Source organism: Vidua chalybeata, chromosome 7 (genome assembly GCF_026979565.1).
Source record: "Vidua chalybeata isolate OUT-0048 chromosome 7, bVidCha1 merged haplotype, whole genome shotgun sequence".
Taxonomy (NCBI): domain Eukaryota; kingdom Metazoa; phylum Chordata; class Aves; order Passeriformes; family Viduidae; genus Vidua; species Vidua chalybeata.
Window position 1 is genome coordinate 3,456,940 of NC_071536.1, and position 27,594 is coordinate 3,484,533.

At 44.2% G+C, this 27,594-nt stretch overlaps 2 protein-coding genes across 9 annotated transcripts in view; one reads left to right on the forward strand and one right to left on the reverse strand.

Moving 5' to 3' along the window:
- Nucleotides 1-10,582, reverse strand: part of LOC128791059 (putative methyltransferase DDB_G0268948) — a 171,555-nt gene extending 160,973 nt beyond the window's left edge. For 2 of the 3 annotated variants that reach the window (XM_053948406.1, XM_053948402.1), the window contains exon 1: nt 10,492-10,566. The gene's annotated coding sequence lies outside the window, so the exon portion shown is untranslated. Of the gene's footprint in view, nt 1-10,491 lie in introns of all 3 variants that reach the window. The other variant, XM_053948404.1, reaches the window with a different exon arrangement.
- Nucleotides 10,032-27,594, forward strand: part of FN1 (fibronectin 1) — a 51,771-nt gene continuing 34,208 nt past the window's right edge. For all 6 annotated transcript variants that reach the window (XM_053948394.1, XM_053948393.1, XM_053948395.1 and 3 more), the window contains exons 1-13: nt 10,032-10,216; nt 10,433-10,561; nt 12,045-12,182; nt 14,016-14,147; nt 14,268-14,405; nt 16,821-16,979; nt 18,388-18,588; nt 19,044-19,223; nt 20,689-20,865; nt 21,307-21,459; nt 23,277-23,405; nt 24,921-25,064; nt 26,831-26,952. In XM_053948394.1, coding sequence (XP_053804369.1) covers nt 10,060-10,216; nt 10,433-10,561; nt 12,045-12,182; nt 14,016-14,147; nt 14,268-14,405; nt 16,821-16,979; nt 18,388-18,588; nt 19,044-19,223; nt 20,689-20,865; nt 21,307-21,459; nt 23,277-23,405; nt 24,921-25,064; nt 26,831-26,952 — 1,959 coding nt within the window. In that variant the 5' untranslated portion in view covers nt 10,032-10,059. The remainder of the gene's footprint in view (nt 10,217-10,432; nt 10,562-12,044; nt 12,183-14,015; nt 14,148-14,267; nt 14,406-16,820; nt 16,980-18,387; nt 18,589-19,043; nt 19,224-20,688; nt 20,866-21,306; nt 21,460-23,276; nt 23,406-24,920; nt 25,065-26,830; nt 26,953-27,594) is intronic.

Sequence of the window (27,594 nt, forward strand, 5' to 3'; positions counted from 1 at the left end):
GAGGGAATTTCACCTAAAAGGACTTAAAGATGTAAGCAGTCACCCTTAGCTGAGGCATGTCTGCAGTGTTCCTGTGCACTCATAGAAACAAATGGTGTGCATAGCACTGAACACACTATGGGGCATAGTTTTAAAATTAATTTTATCTCTGTATGACCCCTGATTTAAAGTGCTGTGACTTGTAAAATTTTTTCAAGTGTGCTCCCCACCAGCAAGGCATTAAGTGTGCCTGGGATGCTGTGGCATATTCTGCCATCCCTAAAAAAAGGCAGTAATGTATGCAGCACCAATAAATAAACAGATTTCTGGAACAACTCGGTAGCACTGAAACCTGCTGTGTGGCACTCGAGGACAACCGCAAATTAATCACTTTAAGATTGTCCTGAGGATGGATTAAGCTCAGGCCATTTCCTCTTTCCTCCTGCAGCTTGGCTGTAGCCAGCAGTGTTGGAAGGCACATTTTGTGTATCTGAGAACCGGATCTAAAAAGCCATTTAGCACCACTCATAAAAGCTAACGAAGAGCATAAGCACACAAATATTAACTCATGAGGTCTCACTGATTCATGGGATGAGCCTACACAGCTCTCCAGGGAGGGGGCTTTGGCCAATATGCTTAAATCATAGGAGGGATTTTTCTAGATGCCAAAAGGATTAGGACGCTCCATTTTCATTAATAACCAGGCACTGTGCAAGGACCCACAATGTCTTTGAAAATTCTTCTCCACGTGTTTGTTTCAGTATGAAATCATCTGGTGGGCTGCATCCTCCAGTGGGTGCATATCTGTTTGTTTCTTTTAAAAAGCTTAACTGCTTACAAGAGCAGGAATAAACTCTTAAAAATACTTAATCAGTGTATTCAGATCATAACCAATACAGCATTATGGGGTTGTATTTCCTGTTCTGTGTTGATTTTTAATTAACGTTGACATTTATATATAAAATACTTGGTTTTCAAAAGGCTAACTGGAAACCCTCTTGTGGATTACCTCATCCAAGCACAGATTTTTTTGGTGTGCATATTTGTAATTGTTTGAAGGTTTTCCAAGCGTATCTTAAAGTCGCACCACAGTTTTCAAACACACTTATGAGAATGTTATAAGTGTATGAAACTTCAACGAAAAAAAAATTAATTTTACACAGTAATGGTGCTTAGAGTTTGTGACAGACACTGGATGTGGAAGGAATATTTAGGCCCACATCCTGTGAAGGCTGGTACACAAATTTAGGGATATAGTTGCAGTCCATGAATTTGGAGATGGGCATGGACAGTATGCATGCTTTTGTGAGATTGCTCTGGCCTGCTTCAAAATCAGTGCCACTTTATGGTTTTGAGTTTGGCTTTTCTATAAAGAAGGAAGAATTTCTATGGTCTTAAAGCATCAATCTTTCCCTGAGACTTGAGACAAAAAGAAAAACATTAAAAGAAATTAGGAGACTGAGCCTGCTCCCAAAGAAACCAAGGTCAGAAATGGTCTCATTTCAGTGCAACAAAGTCTAGTAGTAGAATTTCTGCCTTCCTCTTAAATATTAGTCTTCCTTTGCTTCTCTCCTCATGTGTCGGCCACAGCTCTCATCTCTCCAGTAGCTGTGATCTGCTGCCAAGATTTGCTCTACTCTCCCTGTAATTTATGACCCTGTCACGCAGTTTATTCATACACATTTTCCCAGTGGCAAGGCTGAGGATACCAAGGTATCTAAACGCTGCTCAAGAGTGCAGGGAGCGAGCTCTGGATTGACAAAGCACATGCCTGCCTTTATTCAGGTGACAGCTGAGGTAAATCAAATAGTGGAATAACTGCAGCAGGTAAAGCTGCACACTTTAATTGGTCTTTGCAAGGTCAGAATGTGAGCCTTTCAGCTGCAAACCCTCACAGATCTCCAAGCTGAGAGCCAACAACAGCAAGGAATTCAGTGCCTTGAGCTGCCTCTGGCCTAACAGTGCTTCCCCCCGCTGATGTGCTTCCCATTGACAAGGTTTCTTCTACCTGACACTGTTTCTGCAGGAGCTGGGGGCATAAAGGACATGGCTGTATAGACTCAGGCACTAGGACACCAAAATGTACTGTCTTTCAATGAGATTCAGGCTCCCAAATCTCTGGGACCTGGCCTGTCAATCTTAGGCCATAAACACATGGGAGGTAGATGTCCTTAGGCTGGCCTGAGCCCCCTGCATTTCAGAGGGGCTTAAACACCAGTATCCAGAGCCCATAGCTCTACCACAGAGCCATCTTACAACAACGTTGGTACAGCACTACTGCTTTTGCTCTGATCCTCAGGATTTGGTTGTCTTAAAGATCTCTTTCCCATGCACAGATGCTCCACCTTCTATAAAAATTCCTATCAAAGGTGTGTGTCTCTCTTCCCCACTTTGTCTTCCCTATAAGAAATGTCTCCAGCTGTTTTATTTGATAGAGGAAAAAGAGCAATTTTTCATATTTATATTTCAGCAAAATTTTCTCTAAAGAAATGAGACTTATACAGGCCCTTTGCAGCCTTCCATTTCTATGTCCCTGTGCACCAGTGAAACAAAATTTGAAAAAAGGGAGAAGGAAGAGTCCATCAGGAGATAAATTCTTTGTGTAGCATGAAGTATAGTATTTTCAATACTACACATGACATTTTTGACTGTAAATTAATTGAAGAGACCTTCTGTCAAAACTTTCCCCTCATTTTATGAGCATGTAATATTCACTTTATACTAATGCACTCTGTGGAAAATGTGAATGTTGTTCCTGGAAAGTGAGCTACGACCTCTTTCCACATTGCAAATAAATCTGGAGACTGTAATCAGATGCAGAAGCAATGTATATCTCCAGACTCTGAAGCTTCTACCTTCCCCTATAAATCTTTCACATGGACAACAATTGGGTTTATACTAATCCTGTCAGATTAATACCCCAATCTGATGATATGTATTTAGGTAATGTTTACTTCAATTTCTGCATGACCTGGCTAAGCAAAAATGTACCTCCAATAAATATAGCTGGCTTGGGACATATTCAATCAGTACAAACACCAGATGCATCATCAAGAGCTTTGGGATACTTGTTTTTAGCATACGACCAAGATATGATGCATCTTTGAAACACTTCCTACTTCACTTAATAATAATGTTCAGCTTTTTTGGTCTTGCCAGAAGCTATTCTGGACAACATAAAGAGAAACTTTCCTCTTCATAGAGTGTCAAACTATTCACGCTTTTTTTTTTTTTTCCCTTTTAAAACAGCTTTTCCCCCCTCCGTTTCCATACCTATGGAAATGATAATCATCACTCTAGAACATCCTACGAACAGGCTGAAATTCTGCACCTTTTAAGAAAAATGTGAATTTTTTGCTCAGTTCAAGGGGCTGGACTGTAACTACCTTATTATAAGGTAAGAGATTTAATTTTTCATCCATTACATGCCTAAGTACCTGCCTGGCCACTGCTCCCATGGCATTACAGGAAAAGTGTAGTCAAGAAAGTGTAGGCCAAGCTATGAAGCCATCCCTCTGCCCAGCACTCAAAGGTGGAATTGAGAGGAGAATTCTGCAAGAGAAGAGATGTGTCTGAATCACTAGCTTTCCTGCAAAACACTTTGAAGCTTTAAATCAGTGTGTAAGTGTTTGGAAGTAGTGAAACAGATTCCTGGAATATGGGCATGGCTCCTTGTTCCAGGCAAACGGAGTTGTTTTCACTTGTGCTGTCCCAGTGGAAAACCTCTTGCAGCATCTCTAGCTAAGCCAATCCTACACACGTCAAGGCTGAATCCTATCAGTGGTAAAGCTTCCATTTCCACACAAACTCCTTTGGTGTGGTTGCATCAGGGGAGATGGCAAAAAGAATTATGTAAAATGGCCCGTGAAAACCATGTATATTTATTGTTATTACAGTCATTCATCACCTCAAGAGTGAGGACACTGCAAGCTCTATAAGTTCTGTCAGAAAGACAAATGAAGTGAGGGACAGCTGTTGGAAAGCTCCAAATCTGTATGATTTCATGGATAGGTAGCTCACTACAGACTGAAAATACGAGCTCCAAGCCAGTCCAAGATGCAAAGAAGCCCCAAAACCAGAGTCAAAAAACCAGGCCAGAATCAAAAAACATATGCAGACTATTATCAGTTTTGAGTGCCAGAAAAAAAAAAAGTCTAACCCACTATAATCAACAGTTGAAAGTAAAGAAGGAATCCAAAGGATTAATGACAGAGCAGAAATTTTCTGAGTCAGTATAGGAAGTCCTTTGCCATGAGGCCCAGCTTTCAACCAAAATGAATCCAAGCACAACTAGAAGGTAACTCGAAGCCACCCCAGAAACAGTTAGGTAATGGGACATTAGGACTAAGGTAGCTCCATTTGCCAGCTTGACTCCCGTTAGGGGTTTCCAATGGAAGTGATGGGAGGAAAAAATCATTTCAATACTGGTGCCTATAAAGAACCAAAACTGTCCCTTGGCAAAGCTCCCCAGAGAAGAATCATACCTGTAAGAAGCCCTGGCTTCAGACTAATTATGAGTTGACAGATTGACACAGAATGAAACTCCAGCCTGCTTTATTACAATTTCTTGCTAGAAGCGCAGCCTCCACAGAGGGTCGGAATAAGTCAGAAACAGCCCTTCTGCCTTATCCTGGGCCTCTCTCTGGGCTGGATTCCCATCCACAGAAGAGAAAGAGTTGTGAAAGTCCCACAGGAGAAGTGACACTATTGCTGGGCCATAGAAACGGCCAAGTTAAAATAAATACATCAGAAACCAAGGAACATCTTGCTGGCCTGGACTACCAGAAGGCAGAGGGTAGAAAAGCAAGAAGAAGAAAGTGAGAATGAAGACAGGGAGAAGATTCAAGTTCTGCCCCAGAAGCTGAAAAGTATAGAGCAGAAGGCCAATGAGAACTTCTGGGCAGGGCTGAAAAACAAGTGAAAGTGAGAGCTTCTCTCATCTCTGAGAATGCAGCCAAAAATCAGATTATTTACAGTAAAAGAAGAAGAATGAAACAAAAAAAAAAAAAAAAAAAAAAAAAAAAAAAAAAGACAAAACCAAAAACAAACCCCCCCCCAAAAAAAAAAAAAAAAGAAAAAGAAAAAGCCCTCAAAACTGGCAGCAAAGAGCTATCCACACTCTTGTCTCCATTTACTGCTGGGTGGAAGGGGTAAGAAAGAAACAGGGGACAAACTGCAGCTTGGAGCCAAAACATTTCCCTTCTGCATGCTCCTGGCTCAGTTCAGCCCTTTGTGACTCTCTATTTCAACCCCTTATGCACTCCCCTATAATCATCATAATATGTGGCTGTTTGCTTGCTCAGTGTATTCAACTTCCTCACAGCAAGCCAAGCTCAACCCAGCACTAGCATTTATTTCTGGATTTTAACCAGGCCTGCCTAAAACCAAACAAGACTCAGTGTGGTTTGCCATATTCGCTGGGAGAGAATAAAAGGAATTGCGCTCAAATACCAGGGTTTGTGGCCAAGTTCACCTCATGCTGCTGATGGTGATATCACCATTATTTCACTTCACTTTAGTACTTTTAAAAGTGCTGTGGGAAAAGGGAGGGTTTCAGCTCTGTTTCTGGGCTTTGAGGGAGATGCAAGTGATCCTGACAAAATGGATATAACCTGACTGTTGCCCTTTCATTAAAAGAAAAAACCCTTTATTAGTCAAAAGTCAAATTATTGTTAGAAACCCGTAATGACTAAATAAAAATAGCCAAGAGAATGTGAGCAGGACAGACATCAACTGGGAGATGGAACAGCCCTTGAGACAAAATAGTTCCAACTCTGCCTAAAATAACATTTTTAAAGTGCTTGGTGTGGGACACCAAGCCAGGTCCCACAGTCCCAATCAGCGGTGCTCGTGACGCATCCTGAAACGCCGACTCAGACTTCCAGAGCTGTCCTGAGAGTTCCCAGAGATGCTGCAGAACTCCCTGTTAGGGGCAGCAGGATGGGGCATCCAAAATATTTAGGGCAACATGGGTAGGATTCAGGCATCTGTGAAAGTCTCTGCCAAACATCTCAAAATGTGATGAAGAACAGGTTTTCAGCTCTTTGAAGATGGTGCTGCCCATCTGGAAGCTTCACCTGGGAATGAGGGACTGTCCCATGCCACTTGCCTGCCAAATCCCACTGTTGTGGGTCTAATGAGAGTTCTCATTTTTGTTGATGTTTTGGCAACAGGAAGCATGTCAGGATCTCAGTTTCTGTTCTTAAATCACTAGTATGTGATGTAAACACCTCATTGAAACTCAGGAAAACAAACAAACAACCTGAAAGCCCCAGGAGAACTCCTCTACCCGGGAAAGAATGGAAATCTCTTCCCCCTTGCCTTCCCAAAGCTGCTCCCCCGATTTTGCAGGGAGTGGTTCACGAGGGTTAAACGCCTGGGGCTGACAGTACTGCAGACTCTAATGCAAAACAAGAGCTGTGGCTGCAAACTTCTCATCACTGGCAAACTACAACAATTTGGGTAGACCAAACTAAATCTCCTAATCCATGAACAGCTAGAGAAAGGAAATGCGTTTTTCTGTGTTGATGACACCTAAGAATTCGTTGGGAAGGACTAGGGAGGAGGGAGAAGAGAAGGAATTTCCATTGATAGTGCCAGAGATGCAGTCAATGTCCTGTCATGGAGCGTTTCTACCCGATGAAATTCATTCCTGTGCTGTAGCCGGCATGGAGTTACATCTCCCTGAAGCTGCAGCTAACGGGCAGAAGGAATGGATTTCATTTCAAGAGCGATGTTCCGGATTCCTGGACGAGACACTCAGCAGTGAATGAAGCACTGTGCAGCACAGCCTCAGCAGCCTTGAAGTGAATTTTGCTGTGACCTAACAAAAACCACAGACTTGAAATTGTGATGATTCAGAAATTTTCAGCTCGCAGCAGGGGTTCTTGCAAAATATTTGGGAACTGCAGGAAGCGTTTAATGGTCTCCCTATGTCAAGGAGAGGAATCCTGACCTTTTCTCTTCATGGTTCTTGTCCCTTATAAGCAATAATTTTAGAAGGATATAATTGAGCCCAAGTGGCCTTTTTTCCTAAGGTTGCTTATAGAATAACAAGTGACTTGGATTGATCCTTTACGTACTGATTCATCCTCTCTTTGCTGTGGGAATGTGCTGAAGAATGGCTACAGGGACAGACCATGCTCCCAGTCACACGTGTGGCTCCCCACACGTGTGTGCAGTGAAGGAAATCGAGTGGAGAGTTTTATCTGCAGAGCAATACAATGGAGCAACAAAAGTCAGGAGAACCTTATAAGGGTATGTGCCTTTCCTAGCCAAGAGTCAAAAAGGTAGGATTTCAGTAGGAAAAAAAAATTTTGAATAGACCAAGAACATGAATCAGAATACCAATGGCTAAAGCAGAGGTTTGGGACATTCCTAATCCTTATTTGGATGCAGAACCCATGAACGGGTGGTTTATAAATTCAAACTGATGTCATCTGAAGGAAGACTTCAGGTGAATCTTCCTTTCATTTCCTGTTAGCTTGAGGGACAAACTGACAGAGGGACAGACAGAGGAGCTACATCCCTTTCCTGAAATAAATAAAAGACCTCTCACAAAATTCAACAGCATGCAATATAATAATTACTACATGCTTGTATTGTAATTACTGTCAGAGATTCCTTTAAAAAAGAAACCAGGCTGTTCCAAATCATCTTGAAATACTACTACTTGTAAGGCTATTTCTGCCTGCTTGCAAATGATGGCTATGCAAGAAACTAATTTGAACACCACTGGAAATTATAATTTTGTTTTGTGTGCTTCCAGTAATGTTTTCTCAAACAAGGATCTTACATTTGTCCCTGTATTTGTGTAACTAATTCTGTGGAAAGCATTAGCACAGTCACATGCTTGCTGACAGTGTCTTTTCTCATTCAAATTTCAGACAATACAATTTTCAGTTTGTGTAAATACTTATACTGCCCTTGAAGACCTAAGTGCAGTGTAAAATTACACTGCACTAAAATGAACTGGACTTAAAGTAGACAGAAATGAGGTCAATGTCAATAATTTAACCTTCATGGGAACTACACCTGATACCTTTTATATGCCACTTGCAAATAATTGCTAAAAGCAGATATTTCTCCCTCATGTTTGCATATTCCACTACATCCTGTTCCTTAGGTACTTAGCCCTTACATTTAGCAGATTTCCCTGAGCAAATTTAATATATCATAACCCTGCTGTCCTTGAAGACTTCTCATAACCCTTTCCTTTTTGAGCTTAATTAGCAGCTCGTATCAGCAGCAGGATCTGTTCACACATTCATTGGCTCTATACTGAGTAACTGGAAAAATGACCTCAAATTGCCTCCTCATTGCATGTATAGATGGAAATTCCTCTTTTCTACTGATTTCCACTCAGTAATTCTTCCTTTGGAGCAAGCTAGGTAAAGTACATCCAATGCTCAAACAGCAGCATTTTCTGACAATGTGCTTTTCACCTGGCTTTTATCAGAGAATTCCAGACATAAGGTGGAATGTGAGCTGGAATTTGAGGATGACACATCATATCTTAGGTCTCGGAAAAGCAGGAACAGTTTCTGAAAGCAGGTTCTCATTTCAAGAAACTGGGTGTTTGCTGGTTTATGATGCTGTGTCCCGCTTCAAAAGCCAATACTCTCCCTTGCTGTGGCCACCTGAGTTCTGTGAATATTATGAGGGATAATGTGTGTCTGGTGACTCAAAAAAATAGATAATTTTTTTTAAAAAGGCGGTGCAGTGGAACTAAAAATAAAAATTAGGAAAGGTGGGAATTAGCTCACCACAGCTCACCTAAATTGCCAGGTCAGATTTCAATTTCCAGTAAGTTTTCAGCAGAATAGGTTGTATAAATGTATCTGTGGGCACTCCTCATACAGGGAGAAGAAATTTCCTTGAAAACAGATACCTGACATCACAAGTCCTTATTTTCCTGGAACAGAGCACATGCTGGATCTGCCTGGACTCTGCCTGCTGACATAGCCTTCATCCCAGGAGTGATATTACTGCTTGCACGTCAGTAAAGAGAACACAGTGGGCTTGCAGGACGTGGAACCAGAGCGTGGTGCTCAACATGCTGAAGAACTCTTATGGAAAGCTGTGGATGTTCACCTTAAAGATGTCTGGAAACACTGTAGGCTACCTCACTCTCAGGTTTGTCTGAAGAGTTGCTTATATGCATCAGGAACTGCAGCAGATTTTTTAGGTTAACAATCCCTTTGCCAAGACAAAATATGTGTGAGAAGCATGAAACACAACCTTCCTGTATGGTCTGAACTTGGGTGCTGGTCCAGGCACCGTACCAGAATGGGGCATGCACTGTGCTTTGTTCACTGCCAGCCTGAGAGCCACACTTAACTGTACACACTCTCTGCTTTGCAGTATTCCTTCAAACTAGGGAAAAGAAACCCCCTCAGAGCAGCAGAGATGCCCGTGGGAAGAAGACAGATGGAAGAGATTGACAAGGTTATATTGGGGCATCACATTGAAGAACCCTTCTACTTAATAAAGGTTCAACACCTAGTATTTCTTTTACTTTTTTTTTTTTTTTCTCAGACTTGATTTTGGACAGCAAGAAATAAAGTCAGACAAAGAGGGTGTTAAATTTATTTTGAATGGAATGCAATGACACCGATTTTTCCAAGTGAGGTGTGAAAGCGTTTAACCTTGAGCTCCCAGCAGTAGATAAAACATCACTCAGGGTTGCTATTTCCCACCCGTATGTTACACCTCACCTTCTCCCCTGTGCAGAACATTACTCCTCCTGAACGGAGCAGTATCCGCTTACAGGCAGCGCTGCTCCACGGGAAAAAAGAAAAGTTTGCCTCTCCCCTCAAAAAAAGCCATTTTGTTCAGCCAGATGTTTTACAAAATGGCACGGCCGCTGTGCTTGAGGGGGGCCGGGCCTCCCACCCCGGCGGGGCTCGGCGGGGCGGTGGCGGCCCCCGCCCGGCCCCCGGCGGCGCCGAGGCCAATGGGCGCTGGGGCGGCGGCGGCCGCCTCCTCCCGCCCAGCCCGCCCTATATAGCGCCCGGCAGCGGCGCCGTGCCGTCCGTCGGGCTGTCCGTGCCGAGCCGTGCCGAGACCAGCCGTGCCAGGATGCCGGGCCGCACCGTGTGGCGGCTGGCGCTGCTCGCCCTCTGCCTGGGGGCCGCGGCGGCGGGGGGACATCGCCGCGGAGCCGGCGGCAAGAGCCGGCGGCAGGCGCAGACCCAAACCACCTCGCTGCCGCAGGGCACCGCCGCGCAGGGAAAGCGTGAGTACCGCCCGCGGGCAGGGCAGGGCACGGCAGCGCCGGTGGCCCCGGGGGGCTTTGTCTGACCCCCGCGCTCGCCCGTAGCCGCCCCTCGGCTCGGCGGACCCGCACACGTGTGCGCCCCGCGCCCCTTCCCTCCCGGCTGCTGCCCTCGGTAACGCCGAACTTTGCTTTCTTTCCCCCTCTGCATCCCCATTCCTCCTCCTCTCCCCCCAGAGACCTGCTATGACAATGGACGGTACTATCAGATAAACCAGCAGTGGGAGCGCACTTACCTGGGAAACACTCTGGTCTGTACCTGCTACGGTGGGAGCCGAGGGTTCAACTGCGAGAGCAAGCCCGAACGTAAGTTGGTGGCCCCTTTTGTCTGCGTCGAGACCCCAGCGCGGCTTTTGGTGCCGAGTAAGCCAAGCCTTGTACGAGTTAGGGCTGGCAGCCCAGGTTTCCCGCTGAAGTTTGGTACTTAGGGTCAGTAATGGGATCTACACTCAATTACACTGAAGATCTGGCTTGGGATTTTAAGAAATGCTTTTCATTAGCGATGGGCCTGCCACCAGAACCCTGAGCCAAACATCACTCATCTCTCTGGAGGATTGGATCTAAACATTAATTTTGGAGCCAACCTCTTCTTTATAATGAACTGAACTGACTCCTGGACTCGCACGGGGAAGTTCAAATCTGGAGTCACTTTGCAGCTCTGGCTCTGCTCTGTTTGATTGCTTCACCCCAACTTTTCATAGCTGTGCAGTGTCGTCAGCTTGTTTAAAAATATTTCAACTTACAACTTTCCACAGCGTCCCGGCCGTGCTGTGAGCTTTCTGTAATTGAGTGTAAAATGAGAATGTTTAGTCTGTGCAGAAAAAGTTTAGGGAACAGAAAGAAGTTTAAATGCGAGGTCTGCTGGAGGATGCGTCTCTCCAGGATTTGGTGTAGTTCAGTTTATCAGATGCAATCTATCTCTGTGTATTGGTCTAAAGCCACTGGTTTGCCATAATTCCTTTATGTTGCTCTGGAGATAGAAGAGATGAAAAACTGGTTCCTGCCTGAGAGTGTTCATGTAAGACAGATGTGAGCATCTCAGCCATCTGCTCTGTGAGGTTTGTGTGCTGCCTGCCTCACAACTGGAGTATTTTAAGGAGTACTCAGACCCCTTACTCCATAAAAGAGGGTTCAGTGTACTTTTCCTTCCCCTGCAGAGATTCCCAAGTTTTACAGTTTCGAAATCCAATAGGAAATTTTCCTTATGACACAATGAACTTTATCTGCCCAGCAGTGAAGAAAGTTGTTCTGCTTCACATCTTGAGTCTGGTGGCAGCACTGATGTTCTGCAATCACTCACCTATGCATGAGTATGAGCAATACACAAGTAGTGAACTTTGCTGTTGACTTTGGTGGGACTGCTGCAGAATTTGGGATTAATCTATTCAATTTTTGCTAAGTCAGAGTGAGGATTAGCATGACAAAGCACACAGTTTCCAGGGGTTGTTTGTTCCCTCCTGTCTTCTCTACTGTTGGCTTCAAACAGCTGGGATTGATGCTTTCAGGCATGCCTGCCATGTGCAACTTTTGGTTCCCTGAGGGAGGGAAGAAGAGGTTATTGAGGTTGTTGAGCATCATGGGGCCCTTGAGGGGGCAAATTTCATCTAGCTTCCTCTCTGCTGTTTTGTCCCATGAGGAAAGAGGAGACTGATAGGCATTTTTCCCCAGGAAAAAAAGGAGTATCTGTGTGAAGAGGCAAGGAATGTGTTTCCATTGACTGTACGTGTTACTGGTGTGGTTACATGAAGCTGATTATTTAATATTGAATTTTTTTTTTCTCCCTCAATAGCTGAAGAGACCTGCTTTGACAAATACACTGGATCCACTTACCGGGTCGGGGAGACCTATGAGCGCCCCAAGGACTCCATGATCTGGGACTGTACTTGCATTGGAGCTGGACGTGGGAGAATCAGCTGCACCATTGCCAGTATGTAACTAAGAGCCTCTTCCTAGAGCTATTGTTCCTTAGTGTCATATTTTCCAGAGCAATTTTTCACACTATTCCCAGTGCCTGTTAGCTACAGTTGCATGGGGTTTAGTCCAAAGCCCACTGAAGCTTTGACATTAAAAGTCCCTGCCCTGTGTGCATACATTTGCACGACCAAACTCCTCATTTGTTTAAAAGGTCAAGTACTATGTGAGAAAACATAGGCCAAAAATTACTGTTAGTGTCGAGCCATACAGGCTAGTAAGTTATTATGTACAAGAGTGTGTTACATCTTCACAGGTGCAAGTATAAAAGTAGTTTTTTGACTGGAGAAAAAAATCTGCTCTGCAGCTGATGGGTCAAAATAACACCATCAGCACTAATGGGACGACTCAGAATAAATGATAATAAATGAATATGGATACCACCTGAGAGCCAGTCCTTTATCCTCCAAAAATGTCACTGAACATTTGTCTCTGAGGGAATTGGGATTTGATAATCAGACAGCAGCTCAACATGTTTCTGTAACTCCTTTTTCACTAGCCTGACCCATACTTTCCTCTTACTCTTCCCTCTCTTCCCTTGGTCCTTTCTCTCCAGCTCCTGTTTCACGTCTCTGTCTGGAAATCCTTTCCTTATTGAGTCACTGAATTGTTCACAATTTCCCCTTAGTTTATAATTGGACTTTCTGTGAGCACAGAGGAAGATTGCTGTGTGTCAGGATTTTTAGACTGAGATTTCAAAGTCTCTGAGGTACCTTTTGAGAAAAGTCTTGCTGTTAAAAGTATCTAGTTTCTTGCTTAAGACACACATGCAGACCCTAGTAGTGTTACCACAGAGGACTCGGAAACCAGCCATCATTGTAGCATGGGAAAGAAATAATGCATTAAATCTAACAAGTAAAGCTGGAGCCCTTCTGAATTTAATGGCACTTTATTGGGCAGGGATGATAAGTGTTGTAAGAAAAAGAGTCAGTAAGGAAATTGCGAGTGTAAGAGCAGCCTTGTTTCCTCATCATCAGCCTGGTTTAGAGCTCACTGGAGAGTCTCACTGACTGCAACTGGCTTTGAATCAATCTTCAGAGCTCTGAGATTCCTTGCTTTCACAAATGAGCCCACAAAACATTTTACTGGCTCTTAATAAATGATGGGATGTGGGTGTTTTTTTTCTTTTTTTATTTTGCTTGGATTCTTCCAAAGAAGGAAACCCTGTGTTTGCAAACTGCCCTGCACCATGGTGTCCTCCCTCAGCCTGGGCTGCCTCAGAGCTGTGGGGCACTGAGGAATCTGCCTTTCCAGGGCAGGCTTTCCAAACCCCAAAAGAGATCTGATTTCCCACTGGGCTGTCACACCAAGCACCTCCTTATCCTCTATGTGCTGTCCTGGCCACCATGCCCCTCATGAATGGCTGCAGAGAAGCCCAAGTGGCACTGCCTCAAACAAAATGGAGGCAAACCCTCTCTCGCCAGCCCTCAGCCTGAGAGCAGGGTGTGAGGGAGAAACAGGGCCTCATCACTCCCTGGCATTCCCTTTTCACCAGCCAGACTTTGGCTGGGGTTCGGAACATGGAGAAGTTAGCTGAGGGATGAGGACAGGGCCTGGGAAGTGCAGAAAATGGTGGGTGCCAATGGAAAATGGTGGGAGCCAGTGGGAAATGTTTGGCGCCATTTTACAGGCTGATGTCCCCCCTCATTCTCCTCAATGTCCCTCCTCCTTCTTGCTGCCCCTTACCCCAGCTGACCCCCTTTGCCCCTGGCCAGAGGGCCCTTACCTTGTTGCCACCATGCCATCCCTGGTGTGTCCCTCACCTCGGCTCCCCTGTCTGCCCGCACAGATCGCTGCCATGAGGGTGGCCAGTCCTACAAGATCGGCGATACGTGGCGCCGGCCCCACGAAACGGGCGGCTACATGCTGGAGTGTGTGTGCCTGGGCAACGGCAAGGGCGAGTGGACCTGCAAGCCTGTGGGTAAGTGGCTCCTCCCTCAGTGCAGTCAGGGCGTGTGGGCCCTTCCTCCTTGTCTTCCCTGAGGTGTCCCCGTGTGGGAATGCTCTGGGTGGGCTCTGATCCACTTTCCCCTCCTCACAGCCGAGCGATGCTACGACAACACAGCTGGGACGTCCTATGTGGTGGGAGAGACCTGGGAGAAGCCCTACCAGGGCTGGATGATGGTGGACTGCACCTGCCTCGGTGAGGGCAGCGGCCGCATCACCTGCACCTCCAGAAGTAAGTGCCAGTCTGGCAGCTGCCGGCTGCTCTGCTTTATTTAGCTTACTTATTTTTTTTATTTTCTTACCTACTTTTCATCCAGCATGGGAAAGGAAAGTTATTCCTTCCTCTGCCCTGTGCAAGTAACAGTAGTTTGAGAGGGATGGCTGTCCCCTGAGAAGCGGTGGGAAGCAGAGGAGGGGAGTGAGGCCTGTGTGGTGCCCCAGTCACCGTTTGCAGTCTCGGAACACTCCCCAGAGCTGGTCATCAGTGCTGGGGACAAAGGTGCCTGGATTATTTGGGGATTTATTCTCATGGAGAGAGAAATGTTTAAGGAATCTGTATGTCAGCTGAGCCACAGCCAGGCATCTCCCAGGAAGTCAGGGAAGTGGCTTGGCCCACAAAATGGCACAGCATTTAGCTCAGGACGTCCATTTCTTTGCTTTCGAGGAGCCTTCTGAGGGACAATCGAGTGTTTTTTAAGTTAAATACCCTTTCCAACAGCAGGATCTGCAAGATTAAAATATTTTCTTACTTCTTTCTCTCTATTACTGTTTAATTTATTTGTTAGCTAAAGTAGGGTTTGTTTTGCCTGCTCTACCATCTCACCTATCACTTTTCCCACCCCATTTCCCGCTCCAGCAGCACAGGTGATTTTTTAAAAAAAATTTTTGCATCATTGAGGGACATTACCGTAAATACTCCATTTTATTTGTATTTGCAGAGCAAACAGGACTTTTAAAACCCAAAATCTTGCTTGTTTATTGACCTTCTGTTCCAGTCCTGTTAGCTCCACCACAGAGCTTACTTGTGTCTCGGGTTTATACCAGCTGCCTCAAGAAAATTTAACTTTGTACCTTACGCCTTGGTTATGCAAGGTTTGAGAAACTCTTCTGTAGCCTTTCAATTGCCTCATATTCAGTTGCCTTGAGGCACACAAATAATAGATTTTTGCTGATATAAACAGCAGACCTGATGATATAAACAGCAGTAAAGAATAAGACACTAAGGAGGGTTGAGATTAAAATGGAAGATCTGGAGAGATTTGGTCAAGAAATAAGCTATAAAAATCAACCCAGCCTTGACAATATTAAGTCTGTTAAAGACATGTGGGAAAAAATCATTAGCTGTCAAATGGGAATGAATAAAACAGAATGTGTTGTTTGTGAATTTTGGAGGACTTATTATTACTAATAAAATGCATTTGGCAGTAGCTTTCTTTCCATAACTCAGGTCTATGCTGTTGTATCATGGGAGAAATTGCAATATAAGGAGCTGTTCATTTTTCATTTTGTTTTTCAATTACATTTGAATAGAGAAATTCAAATTTATGTCTATAAAATGATACCTCTAGCCCACAAAATTGCATTAGACTTGAAGTGTGTGCTGCTTTATATATCTTTTATGGCAAGCATTTTCCAGAATCACAGCTGGTTGCTTCAGTGACATTTCAGCTTTTCATTGAGAAGTGCGTCCATTAGACACATTTTTTTCACATTTGCAAAATTGCATGATGAATACCTCACCAATTTACCATACTTCTGGCAAATGCTCAATTTCTGGTCATTCTAGCAGTGTGAATCAGTAACATGTTTTCTACATTCACATTCTATCCCATGTGCTCTCTCAGTGGCAATCTGGCTTAATGCATATGTCCTTCCACAGTTCTTCATAAATCCATGTTCATTGATCCATGATTATATTTGAGCCGCTGTATCAAGTTTCCCTTGAATAAGAAGATAAAATGTTGTAATGGAAGAAGAACTAGTTGATCCATGTGGATCTGGCATCTAGACAAAAGTAGTTTGTTGTGCTGTCCTTTGAACCCATTTGCTCAATTCATCGTGGGCTGTGGGTTATTAAAGAGATTTAGAAAGTCCTGGTATTACTTGAGCAGCTTGTATTAACTTCACTGCAGCTTTCTTTTGAAAGAAATGGGATTTTGTGTTGCCCTCAAACAGGTTTTAGTCCCTTCCAGATGAGAGAGAACCCTGAACTTGAACTGTGCCCTTTGTAGAATATGAAATGACCAAGCTGCAAAGACTCTTGTTTTTTTCTTAAAAGAAAAAAAAAAGGGTCATTAAAACAAGTTTAGCTTAAGAAGTGTGTGCTGGACAGAATGGGTTTAGAATGGCTTTAAAAAGTAGCTCATTTTGACAATGGCTGCAAAGTGAAAGCACAGTTCTGGAAATGAATGGAAATCTTTCCTTAGGCTAAAGCACCAGGATTTTGGGATGCTCTCAGCCTGTGCAGTTCAGTGCAGGCTTTAGTGCATGTAGGAATTACAGCAGTGAGCTCCAGAGAATGAGGTGGGCCTTTAAATTCTGGCTTGGAAGGATGGGCTTGTTTGAATGAGTTGGCGGTGGAGTGCTGGGAGCTGCCCAGTGAAGGCACCCAGTGCAGGCCCAGCTGAGAGTCACGTTCCTCACGCAGATCGCTGCAATGACCACGACACCAAGACTTCCTACAGGATTGGAGACACCTGGAGCAAGAAGGATAACCGTGGGAACTTGCTGCAGTGTGTCTGCACCGGGAACGGCAGAGGCGAATGGAAGTGTGAGAGGCACACGTCCCTGCACACCACCAGCACTGGTAGGTGGGACATCATGCCATGGAATGTAGGGAATGGGAAGAGGAATGGCACGTTTTGACAGGCTAGGACTTGGAGTTGAGTTGTTCCATCCTAATTCAAGTATTTCAGTGTCTTTGTCTGGGAAAGATCAGCAGCAAAGAGGGTCAGAGTTCAAAAGATGCTCCTTGTTTGTGCATGTGGAGATAAGATTAATTGGTACCTTGTTTCCATGCACAAATGGGGCTGGCACATACAGATGGGATTGCCTGCACAATCACAGGGCAGTAAATCACATCCAGGTCCTCCATCCAGAGGAGCTATCTTTGTCTTGGGAGCATGGCACTCCAAGTTAATGTTTGAACTTTATGTATTCGCCTCAGGGTAGCTTTCTTGAAATGTCCCTTATTTAAACCCCACTGAGACCATCTGTTTTCTTTGACATGATAAATACACCTACTAATGGCTGAGCTTTAAAAACCCAAAAATGCCAAGGAATGTATACAATGCTGTTTAATATGTGTACATGACATAGCTTGTAATTTCAGTATGAAATATTGCCTAGTTTACGGGTAGCATATTTTTTGTGTCCAAGGTTTAAATCTTCAGCTCCTAAATTCTTTTTTTGTCATTTTAAGGATCTAGGTTTCTTATCAGTGAGTGTAATGTAGAACTTCTGTTTTCCTGCAGTGCCTGCACTAAATGTTTCTTGGTAAATGACCTTTAACTGTTTGGTACCATCAGGTTAACTTAAAACTCTGAGGAGGTCTAAACTTCAAAATGTGTAACACTTCAAGGATGTCAGTATTTTCACGGGTTTGTGTTATTACTTCCCCTATTTCAGCAGAGCTGAATTTGTGGAGATTCCTGTGGGAATCATTAGCAAAATTTTATATGATGTAGACAACAACAAGCCTCTTTGTCTCTCAGTATTATTCCAAATGAAAATGTGCTATAAAAACTTTGATTCAGAATTTAAAAACTGCTGAGTAAAAGAGTGCATTTTAAGTTTATTCTTCTTCTTTATCAACGAAAAATTCAAAATTAATTTTTGCCTTATTGCCCTACTTCCTTGGTAATCTTTATTCTCTTGTCACTGATCTTGATTTTTCTATTCTACATTTCCTTCAACTAATTTTTTTTTTCCCCAAAAAATTTTGTGTTCTAAAGAATTGTATGAAAAAGAGTTTCTAAATGCTTTCTAAAGCCACTCTACAGAGTTGGAAGCCAGAGGCTGTCATTAGGAGAGAGGGGGAGTCGTTCTTCTAATTTTGAAATTTGCTAAGTGGAATAATTAAGCCGCATTTCGGGAAGCTTAAGAGTGGCATGCCTTCTGTCTGATGGAGTGCCTGAGGTTTTATTATCTCAGCATTTAATGGCAGCCTTCTGTTGCTGAGCTTTGAGTCCCTTCTGTCCCACGCTGTGCTGCAGGCTCTGGCTCCCCCAGCATCACGAACGTGCAGACGGCGCTGTACCAGCCCCAGCCGCAGCAGCCCCAGCCCCAGCCCTATGGCCAGTGCATCACGGACAACGGCGTCGTCTACTCGGTGGGCATGCAGTGGCTCAAGACACAGGGCAGCCAGCAAATGCTGTGCACCTGCCTGGGCAACGGAGTCAGCTGCCAGGAGATAGGTATGAGTTGCTGTGAGGTCTCTAGGACTGTCCTGTGGCTTAATTTCCAAGTAGAACCCTTGGTGTGCATGTCAGAAATGTCCTCTGAAGAAGACATAGTGGAGAAAGGTGCAAGAGGAAAAGAAATGGTTTGGTTATTTGAAGCCTTGTTGTTTAGGGCAGAAACGTTTCCCAGTGAGCTATTTATAACCTGCTTAGGGGAAACAGTGCCCTTGGGGAGCAGCATTAATAACTTTATTCAAATGGAGCTGCAATAATATATGTTTGGAAAAGAATGTGAAAGAATGCCGCAGCTATGGAGCTGTCTGTTGGTGTGTATTGGCCCGGCTCCATGGCAGTCAGTGTGGGTTCCCAGCAGCCAGCGACTTGCCTGGAGGGGCTGTTGCTGTTTTAGAGCCCTGAAATTCGGGGATTGCTTTAAACTGCAGTCTAATGCTGTGATTTTCTTTTTGAAGCCGTGACCCAAACATATGGTGGCAATTCTGATGGAGAGCCCTGTGTCCTGCCTTTCACCTATGATGGAAGGACTTTCTATTCCTGCACCACTGAAGGCCGCACGGATGGGCACTTCTGGTGCAGCACCACTTCCAATTTCGAGCAGGACAGGAGATACTCCTTCTGTACTGAGCAGAACGGTGAGCTCTTCTCACAGGGTCTTCACATGCATGTGACCCTGGTGGAGGGATGGAGGAAAGAGCAGAGGACACAGGAACAGGCTGCCTGACCAATTCCAGCAGCCTGGAAGGACTCAAGGCAGCAAGGCAGTGCTGTGGATGGAGGGCTGCCTGATGACAGAGTACTTGTATGCTCTTGGTGTCTTTGGAGGGTGCTACAGATGTACCCTTTGAGTCCTGTTCTCTGAGCTGAACTTAGAATGGGAGTACCTGGTCATGGTGGAGCTTTGGCCCAAAGGATGCTTGCTTATCTTTGGCTTTGCTCACGTGAATTGCTTCAAGCAATGCCCATATTAGGCTGCAAAGAGGAGGATGTCCATGGAGTACATTTTGTGCAGTCCTGTCACTCCCTCCATCCTGGCTGTCTAGCCAGGCTGCCATATATAGCAGTGATCTTCATGTGATTTGTGGTCACTGATCAGGAGCTGGGGCATGACTAAGGCATCAGCATTCCCTCTTCTCTGTGGATGGTCAGTGTTCACATCACAGATCTACCTACCTTTGTGGTTGCACTTCCTGGAATGCCTGTCAGACATCCATGGAGCAGGGTCCAGGCAGCTTCTTGGGATCTGACCTTGGAACAAATATATTCCCTCCCACATGAAAATACTGCTTCTTACACTGCATATTCACTTTCTTTAAAATTCTGTTCTACTTTGGTTGTTTTTTCCTGATAAAAGTCAAACCTTTTTCTGCAGGGCATATAATACTTTCTTTTTTAAAAATACAAACTAACCCCCCCCAAAAAACACCCAAATGCTGTCCCTGTCCATGTATATGTTCATGTTTTAGAGAGGCTTCTTGTGATACACTGTGGAAAAGAGAAATGGGATACAGAAAAATCTCAGTAAATGTCTTGTTGTTCTCCAATATTTGTAAAGCAGAGTTGCTCAAGAGGTGATGAGTTCAGGTAGATTAAAGCCCTCTTTCCACTGCTGCTTGCAAAACATGAAGCTTCCAGCCTGCAGGGAGGTTTTGGCTTGTCCTGTTGTACATAACTGAGCTGTAACCCTTTCCTGAGGGTGAAGGCTTCCCTTAGAGCTGAAGGGCACCACTGGGAAATAGCTTCAGAGATAATACAGGTATGCTGAGAGCTGTGAGTTTATTTCATTCCTTAGGCCTTGAGAGAAGGCATCTGCAAAGCTACTTCCCAAGCACAGTAAGCTTTGGTTTTCCCTGTTTCCTGGGAATTCCCATGGCAGGCTCTGCAGCTCGTTGCAGAGCAAAGCTTGAACTGAACTGACCTCATGCAAAGCTTGTGTTTCCACATCTGAATTAATTAAAGCCAAGAACAGAGACCTGTGGATTATATACAGGGCACACGTGGGAAAAAGCGGTACTAGTGGTTTATTTTCCAAGCTCTTCCATGCATGCATGGAGAGAGTGCAGGCTGAATTTGCCTCTGTTCTCTTCATTTTTCGTACAGTTTTGGTCCAGACACGTGGTGGCAATTCCAATGGTGCTCTGTGCCACTTCCCCTTCCTGTACAACAACCGCAACTACACCGACTGTACTTCCGAGGGACGGAGGGACAACATGAAGTGGTGTGGAACCACTGAGAACTACGATGCTGACCAGAAGTTTGGGTTCTGCCCCATGGCTGGTAAGGCTGAGAGCCATAAAGGGGTTATGGAGCACCTGTATGTGGTTCTTTGAGCTGGAAAGTGAAGATCTCTCTGTTGTTGGTCATATACTGATGACTTCTAATGAGCTGAGTCTCAGCCCAAAGTCCTTGAAGGCATTTCTGAAGCTTTGTTTTGTCCTTTTTCCCCCCATTGTCTACCTCTAGCAGAGATTTAGGCAGTGCCAGGAGAAGGCAATTTTCATTACTTCTTTGCTACAAGCCAGTGGTAGGTGTGCTCTTCAGCTGGTGCAAACTGGTGTAGATTTGCTGGAGAACCTAAATTTGAGTGTGTGCCTAAAATTTCCTTGTTAAGATGCAAAAACCATTAGCTGGTATGAAGGGGCATTGCAAATGGTCTCAGTCCTCAAGATCTTGTCAGTTCTGGCCTCATAAATATCCTCTTGCTTTCTTCTCACCCAGCTCATGAAGAAATCTGCACAACCAATGATGGTGTCATGTACCGTGTTGGGGACCAGTGGGATAAGCAGCATGACATGGGCCACATGATGAGATGTACTTGTGTAGGAAATGGCCGTGGAGAATGGACCTGCATTGCTTATTCACAGCTCAGAGGTACTGATTTTCATGTTCATATCACCACTTCAGTCTAAGTGGGATGTGGGAGAAATTAGTTATCTTTTCTGTCACTGTGGGCTTGAGCCCACACTTAAGAACTGCAGTTTACTCTTTGGAGTAGGAAGTGGATTAGAGGAGCTGTGAAGTTCTTGTCTTGTTTATGTGCTGGAAGAGTATATTCCAGCCTTTACAGGCTCTCAAGCAGAAACAAACCTTGACTGTCTTGATCGTGGTATCCCTCCCTCCTTTTGTCTACATTTAGGTATTGGCAGCGCTGTGACTTTATACAGAGCTCAGTATAGGCACCTCCCTGCCTCAGGAACAGACGAAACTCCAGACCTGTCTGAAGTTTGAAAGCAGAGCTGCTGTGTTTTATTGTTCTGCAGTGAAATTTTCAATTCCTCTGTGCTGGATTAGCCTTTTGCTGGTTAATCTATATGAAAAGCTGGCAGGAAAGCATGGAGATTACTCTTATTTATTTACTCATTTGTGTGAGTGGTCCAAGTGGAGAAGTACTTAAGCAACACAAAAAAAAGAAGACTTAAAAGCACAGACATTTGATCATCCTGCAGCTAGCTCACAGCATTGGCTTCATGTCTGGAAAAGGCAGGGGGTTGCTGTCAAGAGGCCAAGAAAGGACTCTTTAACACCACTGCTGAAGTGGGATATAATTTATAGGGAAAGGCTCACTCAAGGGCTTTGGAAGGGGTTTTTTTAATGTGTTCCCTTCAGCGTGAAAGGCACTGCTCAAAGTTCTGGTCTGTGCAAGTGCTGTTTCCACTTACACAGCTAGTTCTCTGCAGTTCCATTCTGGAGTTCGAAGTGGTCTTACTTGCTGAGGAGAGGGTAGAGGTACTTTGCTTTTTCAAAAGGCAAAGGTTATCTGAGTAAAGCTGTTGAAACACAGCAGCCAGACCTTGGCGCCTGCAGAAGAGTCTGAGCGCTCCTTGGTTTATCCAGATGCTGTGCCCATGGTGTGGGAAAATACCATGGGGAACAAAGTCATGGGAATTGTGGACTCACTTCCCCAAGGACAGCTGGTCCAGAATTGACTCCGGACCTGAACTTGGGTCTCTTGGGTCCCACTTAACAAAACAGCTTGCTTCTGGGCTTGTTTTCATGTTTGTTTTGTCTTTCTGCTCCTTGCTGTGATTAGACTGGCTTTAGGAATTCTGGGCCAGATCCCAGATGGACATTGAACCTAACAGAGAGATAACCATTGTACTACAGCATGGAGTCTGGTTACTGTGTTATGAGGGAAGAGTAGACTGGTAGGCACCAGCAGCATCTTGTGTGTGTAAAAGGTCTGCCTCTGTCTTCAGATTACTACAGAGGGTAGCAGAGATACCCAGCAGAATAACATCATGAGGATGGCTGCACTTCTTCATTGCATCTTCATAAATTTGGAGCAGACCTTTTCTCCTTGTCTAGTTGCAGTGATTTGAGGCTGAGGAGTTTCAGCTGAGATGTTCCTCAGAGGAGATGGTCGGAGAGTCAGTGTGGTGCTTTTGATTTTTGTTCACACGTGGGATCTGTCTGAAGGAGCAACAAGGCAGTTCTGTAGCTGGATTGTGTCCTACAGACCTTAATGCAAGTGTTGCTTATTTGTACAGTGCTGATAGATGAACTTGGGAGCAGGGCTGTGTGTGCAGCACTGTGAGGGCCACAGATTACAGAAAGGAGGGCTCCTTTCTGCCTTGGATGGAGCTGGTCATGGTCAGTCTATGTGCTGATAAAGCAGAGGGAATGATGCTCCAGGCAGAGGGGTTCTGTCTCAATACTTAGACCTATTGCTGATAAACTCTCTCCCCCAGACCAGTGCATTGTGGATGGCATCACCTACGACGTGAACCAGACCTTCCACAAGCGCCATGATGAGGGGCACATGCTGAACTGCACCTGCTTTGGCCAGGGCCGGGGGAGATGGAAGTGTGATCCTGTTGGTGAGTCACTGGCTGTCCCCACTTGCCACACACCCTTTGTGGCTCTGTACAAACTGACTGTAGTATGGAGAAACTGGTGTGTGAGTTTGGGCCCAGTCTTTGTCCACTTTCTGTCCTGAATTGTATAAAAGCAAAAATAAAAACGACACTGCATTTGCTGGAGGGTAAGTGAAAGGGCATTTGTTAATTTAAGGACATGCTTGGGCTATCACACCTGCCACAGAAGAACCATGACTGTGGCAAGCATATGTTGCAAAATGTAACAGGTTGTGGTAGCAGGACAGTTAGCCTCAGGCTGTGGTGATTTGGCTGGATTCTGGTACCTCAGCTGTCAGCTTAGCAGGGCTCTCAGCCTGAACACTGATAAAACATGCAGCTGGGCCCTGATGCTAGGATCAGCTTTCTTGCCTTTCTCTATCCTAAAATCTTTAAGAGTTTTCTCCATGAACTGAGGAAGGAGCACCAATGTATATTAACTTACCTTGGACTGAATTGATTTTTTGGCTGCCCTTTGTTCTAGCAAAGAGAAAGCTCAGGATGAGAACACGTGTTAATAGTGCTCTGGAGGTTAGCTAAAACCATCGTGATTCTCTGCAGGAATGAGAGAATCATTCTTCCTACCCCCCTTCCCTAGCAAACCTTGATTGGAAGATAAGACCTGGCTGTTTGGTTTGCAGTTACTAAGTCCAAGAGAGCTTCAAGCTATTGCCAAGAAAATCTATTAGAAATTACTGGTTGTGAAGCTCTGCTTTATTCACAGTAGTATCTGTACGTGTTTACTCAAGGACCATAGATTGTAAAGCTTCTGAAAATTACTAGTTTGAAGGAAGAGGTGGGGGGATGATTTCAGCTATCTGTATAAGTGCAATTAAAGTTTTAATTTTGTTGGCTCTCTCTAAACAAAGCTCTTATTTATGCAAGCAAACATAATGCTAGTTCTCACTGAAAATTTCCGTGGAGCCAGGCATATATGCTGTTGTCAGAGTAGAAAGTGTGCTGAAGTGCTGTACTGTGCTGTATTTACACTAGTTAAGCTGATTTCGGGATCTGATCTGTCCCCCTTTGGTTTATACAGTGGTAAATCTGGAAAGATTCTGCTGAAAATAAAAGCATTCTGGGGGCTATTAAAGCATAAATTAATCCTGCTGAAGGCAGGAGGAATTTTTGCCTTTGATGTCTTTGAGAACAGCATGGTTTAGCTTTGGATGAGAGATGAACTCAATTGGCCAGGGCAGAATTGAGCTCCTGAGTGGATGAAATTCTTTCTAGAAGGAATGCCCTTCTGAAATGCATAACAGCTGAATTAGCCCCCTAATATCCAACTTAATACATGCAGTGGTACATTAAGAACCTTGATTTGAGACTCAAGTTCTGTTGCCACTTTATGTACCTATATTTGCAAATAAACATCAGTGCTGCATTTCTTTGTGCAAAAGTCTTTTGGGACTTTTCTGTAGATATTTCACTGTGGTTTCAGTAACACACAGTGGTGAACTGTCTCTCTTGTGCCTTCAGACCAGTGCCAGGACTCCGAAACCCGCACCTTCTACCAAATTGGAGACTCCTGGGAGAAGTATGTCCATGGGGTCAGATACCAGTGCTACTGCTATGGTCGTGGGATTGGAGAATGGCATTGCCAGCCTCTGCAGACCTACCCAGGTAAGAAACCCAGCAGAAAATGAACTCATCTGCTGAGTGAGACATGAGGAAGGCCAGCTTTCCACCCCTCATCTGTTCAGGTTTCTGTACCTAATGCCTTTTGGTTTCCTTTTAAAACAGAACAGATTCTCCTTGTCCCTTGGCAGACACAAGCAGGTGTCAGGGGGATTATAAAGAGGGGCTCAAGGTGTTTGCAGCTATTCCTGAGGCCAGGGTTAGTTCAGAGAATGACCCTCAGTGCTCACAACAGCTTGGGTTTGCATTGCCTCTTGGTATTTAGTGATATCACATGTGTAATCTTTAACTTATATTTCCTGAAACTCACACATGTAGTTCTTCCTTTTCCACTCATTACAGAAGCAAAAATCCATCATGAAACAAAATGTTTTTCCTGATCAGTGCCCCAAAGAAATTAAATATTTGAACTCTTGTTTGTCCAGGCAATTCCAGGAACTCTTTATAGGGATGGGCAATGCCTGTTTGTTGGTTGTTCAGCTTCAGTTCCCTGAACAGAACATAAGGGGAACCTCTCTCCTTTCCTGTTTAAGGTTGCAACTGCCACTGTCTTAATCTGAATAAGATGAAGTATTAAGGCTTGCTGAGCTTCATTTACTCCTGTTGGACTGCTTAAACAAACATCTCCCTGAGCTATGTGAAATATGCATGCCTCCAGCCTGGAGACCAGGGCTTGGGACTGCTTTAGACACAAGAGTGACTGAAAATGTGTAAATAAACCAAATTTAATGTTTCTAAGTGTAGGTTTGGGGTTAGGTCAGCTTTGAAATTTTCTGCCTGTGGGCACAGGTTTGTTTTTTCTAGAAATCCTGTTAAATGGGGAACAGGTATATATGTTACATGGTTGTCCAAATAAATTATTATTAGAAATGTTGGGAATGGGGTGAGGGTGTAGGTATTTCATGGCTAAAACACTTTCCTGCAGATTCCAGGGATCTCTTTGCTGGGATTTTCTGAGAACAGACATGAGGACAGTGCTGCTGCGTGTTCAGTGACACCTCCCCAGTGGGGCCAGAAGGGACTGAAAGGAGATCCATAGGATCATCAAACTTGTCCTTCTCTATTGGAGAGCTTGTTGGAGGAAATAGGCCTGAGCCTCACCTAGCTAAATGCAATCAGTAGTCTTGAGCATTAGAGTGCTGCAGAACTTGTGTTTTCATCAGTTCATGGGCCTGTTTTGTCTCAGGATTTTCACCTACCCTTCTGGTGTGATTTGTGTGCAGATGAAAAGTCTCACTATCTGTGGAGTCCTCTGCAGAGTCATGAAAATTCAGTGTTTCAAATGAACTGATTAAGAAATTTAGTAAAATAGTAGAAGATTAGTGTCTATTTTCAGGGTGTATTCAGTATCAGATCAGAAATTTTCCCTCACCATGCTGCATGATTAGACCTGGATTTGGCAGATGGTTTTTATCAGCTTCCCTGCTGCCATTGCAGGAGATATTAATGAAGAAAACAGTTATTTGCTGAGAAGTTCCCCCATCTCTTTGAACAGCAAGACTTTGCTTTCCGGACTTTTTCTGTACTGGACCTTTCCCATTTTCCATTTCATTGGTAGCTTACAGGAAATGGACCAAGCAGTGCACATTAACTTCCCCACAGAATATGTAGCAATGAAGGATTAAGGATAGAAAGAAAATAGACCTGATTTCCCTTGTATAGAAATACTATGTGAGCCATGCAGCTTTCTTGCTTTTTGATGACTCCACAACATCCCCAGTAGGTTAAAACCAGCAATAATTTTCTTTCAGGCTCAGCTGGACCTGTTCAGGTGATCATCACAGAGAGTACAAATCAGCCAAACTCCCACCCCATCCAGTGGAATGCTCCTGAACGATCTCACATCACCCAGTACATCTTGCGCTGGAGACCTGTGAGTGCCACATTTGTCATCATTTGTTCCTCAAGAGCACTTTATTTGGCTTTTTGTGGTGTCTGAAAGAAGTGGCTGACACCATTTCGGAAAACTTGAGTTGCTTATTCAGTGTCTTTGTCCTCTTGAGGTCAACAGCTACTCTTGAGCATCAAGGAGAGCCAGTGCTGTATAAACACTTGAAGTTTTCTTGCCCAAACTTTGCTGGTTGCTGTGTTCATAAAGTGTTTTATTAAACAAAGCACTATTACAGCAAGCAGACAAGTTTATATCCTTCCTTACCTTAGGAATGTAAATCCTTGTGGAAGCTTCTTCATCCAAAGAAATGCTGTTTTAGTAACATGTGCATATCCAGAAACTGCTGGGATACATTTTATTCTATTAATGTGGAGGTAAAAATGACTAGGATATGAAGTCATAAACAGCTTAGTCTAGGATTAAATAAACAGTCACTCCCATCTTCTCCAAAGTCTAAACCAAAAACTGGTTAACCACAGCTTGTTGGCTGGTTCCTCTGTGAGGAATGATTTGGTTTAACCAACGCAGATGAGCTGTCTTCCAGCTCCCCTGAGTACAGCTTCACAAAAGACCACTTAATGATTAAGAGCATTAGTATCTCAATGCTGCCTGTTAGTAAGAGAA